General features: G+C 39.7%; 1 protein-coding gene across 5 annotated transcripts; it reads right to left on the reverse strand.

Annotated features, from left to right (window-relative positions):
- Nucleotides 1-619: 619 nt before the first annotated feature.
- On the reverse strand, nucleotides 620-7122 carry LOC119727138 (histone deacetylase complex subunit SAP30L-like). 5 transcript variants are annotated; one of them, XM_038199002.1, is made up of 5 exons: nucleotides 7091-7122; nucleotides 4737-4929; nucleotides 3773-3898; nucleotides 3040-3138; nucleotides 620-2255 (listed from the first exon to the last, which is right to left on the reverse strand). In XM_038199002.1, the coding sequence occupies exons 1-5, from the start codon at nucleotides 7105-7107 to the stop codon at nucleotides 2142-2144; spliced, it is 549 nt and encodes a 182-aa protein (XP_038054930.1). In that variant the 5' UTR covers nucleotides 7108-7122; the 3' UTR covers nucleotides 620-2141. The 5 variants fall into 5 exon arrangements, with proteins under 5 accessions (XP_038054930.1, XP_038054929.1, XP_038054933.1 ...); XM_038199001.1 differs by having other exon boundaries at nucleotides 3752-3898; XM_038199005.1 differs by lacking the exon at nucleotides 7091-7122 and adding an exon at nucleotides 6435-6882 and having other exon boundaries at nucleotides 3752-3898.
- Between the last annotated feature and the right edge of the window lie 91 nt (nucleotides 7123-7213).

The raw sequence follows: 7213 nt of genomic DNA on the forward strand, positions 1-7213 counted from the left end.
ATGCATGAAATGTTGCTATATATATATGTGTCTCAAATTTGCCTTGCACCGTTAATTACTCCATATTTGAAAACATCTTCATAAATTGAATTGAATCCTTCCCACCCTTTATTCCTGCTAAATGATTATTTTCGTGGCTTATTAACTTATCAGTTTCCTATCATGCAAGAATAATAATTATGCGAAAATCACAGATGTCAGATTCAAAGATTCGATATCTATGAACCGAATATTTGGAATCGAATTTTGCGTTTGGAATCGAAATTCCAAAGTCACAGCGGGAAACAAGAGGCTGGTTCAAAATCCGCGTTTTGTGCTCAAAGAAACAGGCGACGTCTGGGTACATGACCATTGGGTGAAAATCGTCTGCAAGTCTCAATCGTCTGCCGACTCCGTAAATTATTAATGCTGCCCTCTACGGCATGGAAAAGAAATCAATTTGCAAACAGAATCACTTAGTTTTCAATATTCATATTTAAAATATATAAATCAGCGGGGGAAAAGAACAATCAACGGACATTTATTTGTTTTTTTAAGGTACTTTGAAACTATACAAAACCACCCCTGCCCAAAGTAAAAATTACACAAAAGAACAAACATCACACAATGAGAGCCAAAATGTAGTTGCTTGAAATAGTTTAATAGCTACACAAATATAAAGGAAAATTGGAAAAATGCACGACTTCTCTCCAAACATTTTTAACAAGGGAATGCTATACAAATGTACAAGTTTGAGCCATTATTTCTTTAATTTAAATAACATGTCTAAAGTTTGGACAGCGTTTTGAACCAATAAATTCAAAATTAGCCTATGATAGTACAGTTTCAAACTTTCAGGCTTGTACATTTTTTTAAATACAAACGTATTCAAGATTTTTCTTCAGCAAGCTATTTCTTGAAATATGAACTATGATAATAATGTTAAAATCATTTTTAATAATCAAATTTCATAATTATTTCATATGCATAAATCTGCATGGACAAGCTTACGGGTGATGGTTTTATGCATAATTAGATTTGGATCCTATTCAATCAGAAAACATCTCGCCGTTTCCCCATCGAAAAAAAAAAACTAGTCCCCTCCCCCTCCCCAAAACACCAGGGGAAAACAGGTGAAATCCTCCCTTTATCAAATAAATCTCACTGCAAGCTATGCACAATTAAAATTCAAATATCCTCTTCAATTCAAAGAGCATGTACAAGTATTGTGAACATTTTTAAGAAACTGGGTTTCACTTTAAATGAAATTCATTCTTCTTGACGCAATTCAATACATGACTCGGCAACTTTTGAATAGAATCCGAGATCCTAGAATATTGTTGTCTTGGAATATACAGTACTCACAGAGCTAAAAGTTCATCAGGGTTAGTTGTTAAGCACCTGTCTTTAGATATTGAGCACTTCTGTTGTTTCAATTGAATAACATGCATAAATTACAAATGATCCACCCTAACTTTAAAGTGTGCATTCAGAAACAGTTTGAAGAAGGCATTTTTCCACTACTAAAGCTGCATAAAGGCTATTACCAACAAAGATAAGAATAAAATTAAGTTGCAATGACATGCATGCAATTTATTAACCAGTTCGCGCCGGAGGCTATGTGTACACGCAAAAGTTTAGCGATATTCGGAACGGATGACAGATAAACACGCAACGAGCGAGGCCGGAAATATCTGTCAGCAACCCACTCGCAGGCCAGAAATATGAGTGTGCTGCCCGAGGGTGATGGCTTCAACCCGCCTGGCTTGAGGTCGAGTGAAAAGAAATCCCGCGCCTTGTTCTGTTCTTGTCAAAATAATCCTGGTGTGAACTGGTTAATAAGCAATCTCTGAAGTCCTCGAGAGTTGAAGATAGTCCACAGATGAAGCCAGCCAAAATGAAAAGAGATATAACCCCGTCAGTGTCAATAGTACTTTCATCCAGCCCTCTCTGATGTTCAAATCGGACATTCAATTTCACACTGTTAATATTTCCTAATTCCAGATGTCAGCAGCACTATCAGTACAAAGCACTAAGCCTGTGAAGTCGATGATTTCCACTCCGGAGGAAAAAAATTATCTGACTAGTCGGGTTCTTTGACAGGATACTCTGATCACATCTGGTTCAGTTCAGTTCAGAATAGTTCCCGAGGGTACTAGGAACTAGATGTCTGACTTGTGGTCAAATCTGCTCTTGTGGTTTTTCACCATGTAGATGAAGTAGGTCAGCGCTTCCTTTTCGTTGACAGGGAGAGTCTTGAAATGCCTCGCCACCGTCTACACGTTGCAGAAAAGTAAAGGTTAAAAGTCAGTGACTAATTTGTGTGCGCGGGCAGAGATTTGACCCAAGAACCTCATGGTATTCACTTTCGGTCATTTGGCGAAACCAGATTACACATCAAAAGTACTTTGCAACATTGTTCTCTCTTATGGCATTTCAACAAAATTCCATTCAATCTAATTTAAGATATTCTACAACCAAGCACACATTTTCACAATGTCTGCGCCCAGGACGAATCTGTAAGTAATCTGCACGAAGAAAATGATGAATAGAGCTATAGTTATTCAACATAGCTCTATGGTCTATCTTGCTCTACTTTCTAGAAGTAAAATAAGATATTTTGTTTCAAAGAATGTTCAGTTGTCGGTACAAGAATTCAAGACAACAAAATGCACAAAATCTCTGCATACACTGTGCATGTCGCCCAAGTCCATGTAAGGCATTTACGCAAGGTTGACACAAATACGTATGGGCTCGGTGCACAAATACCCCCTCAATGGTAAGAAAGGGAGAGTTCGGGAGACCACGGGATGAGACATTCGAACACATTGTCGACTGCGCCTGACATGCACGCAAAGACGCTGTGGCTTTCTGCACATTCAGAATAAAATGAGTTGCGCATACTTTGCGCCATATGCGAACAAATACGCACATGTGGTGTGTCCCATCTGCTGGGCTCTTGAAAGTGGCAAAAAAGCACCCTCTCTGTTCGTGCACAGAGCCTATAGTGAAAGGCACGCAACGAGAATATTCTCAGCATCTAGAGGACATAAAACCCACCTCAGCTAGTTGGGCTTTGTTGAGACCAGGTTTCGTCTGGAGTTTATAATGACGCTTGTATCTCCTCAGAGTATTGACCTGAAGCTGAAACAGATCCACCTGCAAAACAACACCAATGTGTCCCAAAATGGCTGTTAAGGTCCGTGCAGTAAGTTTGCATGACAATGAGTGATCTTGCATTTTGTAATGTGTAAATCATGGCCCCATTTCATCACTGAACAAGTTAATCACAAGTCCAAACTGATATCCATTGCTAAGCTTTGAGTAATTCAAAACTTGCAGATAAACATACAAGAATCAACTCTGAAGGCACATATTTTTTGGTAATGCAAGTTTTTGTTTTCTATAATTATTTGATAGGTAAGTTTACACTGTTATAATGGTTGAAATGAAATTAAGGATTTCTTTCAACAACAAAATGAATATATTTAAAATAGGAAAATTTCGGAGACATAATTTTCGGATTCAAAAAATCAAAAAGAAAAGGTTAAGGCTGTTTGAGCCTGTTTCACAGAGTTGTTTGTTATTATTGCACCCAACTAAGGCATCGTCCCAACTATTATTGGGATGGTCCCAACTATAGTTGGGACCCTCCTAGGTCTAGTTGGGACCATTATAATGATAACTTGGTTTGTCCCAACTAAGTTGGGACAGGTGCTTTAGTTAGGTGTAACATTTTCAAGGCCAAATGCGATGGAAATGTGTGCATTACCATCAGTCTGCTGCTACGTACTTCTGGCAGGTCCAGGTCGCGGTCGGGGGATATGCCCGCCTCGTCATCACTGTCACGCTTCTTACGCTTGTTGCGGACGCTCTGTATCATGCTTTTGTGGAAGTCGCAGATGTAAATATGCCTGACCTAGAGGATCAAAAAATAGAATCTTCTCATTAAAAGTGAGAATCCGCGTTTACTTTTGTAAACATTGGCAAAACTTTAAAATATTGTTGAAATGTTTCTCCAACACTACACAAAGGCTTCTGTTAACAGTGAGAGTTTTTTCACATACAAAGGAGAGACAATGAACACTGAATTTGCAAAAACAATAAACTGAATACAGTTTACATAACTGACACAATAGTTTCAGGTCTCTATTCAATGAATATTTTAACTGACATAGACTGAAACACATTTTAACCTCAAGCCTTATTTTCTAAATTTCATCCATCTAGTGTGATTCAATGCTAAGGAATTTAGGGGTTTTGCTCAACAGAAATTATGAATATTTGTTGAGGCATTATTACATGGCATTATGATTAAAGGGGTGAGATGGCCTAGCGGTTAAGAACACTGGACTCATGCTCTGGTGTTTCAGAGGCAACAGTGGCGTGGGTTCGAGCCCAGGCCCGGACACTTGTGCCCTTGAGCAAGGCACTTAACCATTATTGCTTTGTCCTTCGGATGGGACGTAAAGCTGTAGGTCCCGTGTGTTGTATAATGCACGTAAAAGAACCCAGCAAACACTTTTTGCTCCAGTGTTTCTGGTAGTTATCCTCATACATACACCATGAGGCTGTACGCGATAGCCACACCAGGTGTTTGTACAGAAGCTAACAGATACAGATTTTTTGCTAATGGTAAGCAGAGACATGAAATTGGGTCCTTCTTGTTAATTAAAGCGACTTACTCTCCAACTTTTAAACCTACCAAATATACTGGTGGATTTTGAACGATCTCGGAGGCCAAGAGTTAAACTTACACTGTGGTCAATATTGAGCTTGAGTTTCCGTTGTTGCACCGTCTTGGCAATACGTTTGCTGTAGCAGGCATTCCCCGCCGGTCTTGCGCATCGATTTCCGTCGTCCACGAGGCAACAGATCTGACCATGCCCGGAGTCACGACTGTCCTCCTCTGTACTAAACCCATTCATTCTCATAGGAGGGTTTGCAAAGCTGTGGAACAACAAAGCAAGCAATGTTTAAGCAAGCTTAAACCCAGAATTAAGTAAACAGTTATGTCATTGTCAAGTCTGTCACGAGCCAATCTGACCCATCAGGCCGGAGTTTATCTCTTGTTTCAGTGGCATGAAAAGACTGAGAATTCCCCCTGGATGGGATGTTAGTCCATCGTAGGTTACTCCCCAGCTATAAATGTTGGTACCATAATATTCCTTGGTGGAGAGAGGGGGTGAAGTGGCTTGCCCAAGGATGCAATATATATGACCAGCAGTGGGATTCGCACCCCTGACCCTCTGATCACGAGTCACGAACCCTAACCACTTGGCCACAGTCCTGTTTCCTCTAAAATCCAACACTGTGTAGCAAACAAATGACACATTCTTTGGGAACTCCATGTAATGTTACCGTGAGTGAGCTCTAGTTTACATCAAAATACTGCTGCAGTGAAAGCTAGATTTTGGAACCGTGATTTTGGAAGGATCTAAAGTAGTAATGGTTCAAGACCAGAAATCAATGTACGTCAAATGGTTAACAAGGTACCAATAAGTGGCTGTTCAACAGATCAGAATTGAGCAGATGAGTTGACTCTAATTTTAAAATTTACAAACATGACACAAGACCAGAAATCAATGTACGTCAAATGGTTAACAAGGTACCAATAAGTGGCTGTTCAACAGATCAGAATTGAGCAGATGAGTTGACTCTAATTTTAAAATTTACAAACATGACAAAAGACATTTGCATGCTCCTCGCTGCTTACAGATTTTGTGACATGGACAGAGGCTCTACATTGTAGAAAACTGTGTCATGTGCCTACCCCTAGAACTATGGGTATTACTTGTAATACAACTAATACCCATAGTTCTAGGGGTATCATGTGCTGTGAAATTGGACCATGACAGCCATAATGGTGGGTCGGGGGAGGGAGGCGGGCAATATCTGTGCCTTTTCCCTTTCCACAATACTTGGGTAGAATGCAGTAGCCTCAGCTCTGCTAGTAGGACCGACCAAAGACACAATTCGAAAAAAAAAAAGAGTTCTAGTGCCCCAGTGCAATGACTGGGTCAAATAAAGCATATTGGTACAAATTGTTGATGTGTTCTTCACACCAATTGTTGTCATGCGATGTCCAAAATTTGAAAATATATTTTCAAGGTGCCACACCCAAAAAGCACGTAGGCCTACTAGTACTACACCAACTTTAAGTAAAAACGCAAAAAAAAACCAAGAACTAGAAGCATGGAGCAAGGAATCAAAATGAGCACAAAAAAAAGAGCACCAAATAATATCAAAAATACAGAATCACTCAAAAACAATTCAATTGTGGAACAGTTTAGAATGCGAAAGAATATAGGCCTAGGCCTATTTAAATGATTTAAAGCTAGGCCCTAGGAGCAAGAACAAGCAGTTCTCGCCATGAACATTGACTGATGCTGACAATGACGTACATAATTTCACAATACACTCAATAGGCTTTCAAGCTAAAGTTCCAGTGCCACTGCTGTGAAAGCTATTTCCCGAAGTTCTCTTCGCACTCCGATCCTCTGGCTCTGCTAGTGCTACTGAGTGCGGAAATCCTGAGTGCTAGGCATGTTTCTTTGTGTAGCTCCAAAATCTAAACACCACCTTGACCACACAAGTCACAAGTACAAATTTCCTTTAGTGCTTTACTTCCCAAATAAGACTAGACCATAGACGATAAAGTGTACAGTGAGAGTCTCAGTGAATTTTCCCACGCAACGATGATGATCTGAGATATTCATGAACATCATAAATCACACGCAGTGCATGCATTTATACTGGCCGTGCCGGCATTTTGGTCTATACACCGCCGCGCCGCGCCGCCCTGCGCTGCTTAAAAATCTCCATCCGGCCGGCGGCGTCCCGATCCCTAAAAGTATTTTACAACCACATGTGTACACAATGTACAAGTACAATGTACATGTACATGTACATGTACAACCATACAAGTGACTGCATATGCTGCAGCGCAGCTTTTTGCGTACGCCACATGACATGCATAAACAACAACGCATGACAACTTCCGGGCTATCCTGATGACGTCAGAAAAATAGACCAATCATTTGAAATGTTACTGAATATAATAATAATCTTTTGTCAATTACTAATTTTCCTAAACAGTTTGTTCAATTACTTATTTGAAGCCGTCATAAAAAGAAATAAGTAACACAGAACAGCAAATGGTTACAAAAAAATGATCCAAAACTTGAACAGATAACACTGGAAATGTTGTAATTCTAGTGAGAAAATCGTCTGT

This window comes from Patiria miniata, unplaced genomic scaffold (genome assembly GCF_015706575.1).
Source record: "Patiria miniata isolate m_02_andy unplaced genomic scaffold, ASM1570657v1 HiC_scaffold_20, whole genome shotgun sequence".
Lineage (NCBI taxonomy): Eukaryota > Metazoa > Echinodermata > Asteroidea > Valvatida > Asterinidae > Patiria > Patiria miniata.

Bases quoted from the DNA above. Each gene is read 5' to 3' on its own strand.
- LOC119727138 (XM_038199001.1), bottom strand. The intron at 3,899-4,736 runs GTAAGTTTAACT...TTGATCCTCTAG, and splicing joins AGCTCAATATTGACCACAGT to GTCAGGCATATTTACATCTG. The intron at 2,256-3,039 runs GTGGGTTTTATG...TGCAACGTGTAG, and splicing joins ACAAAGCCCAACTAGCTGAG to ACGGTGGCGAGGCATTTCAA.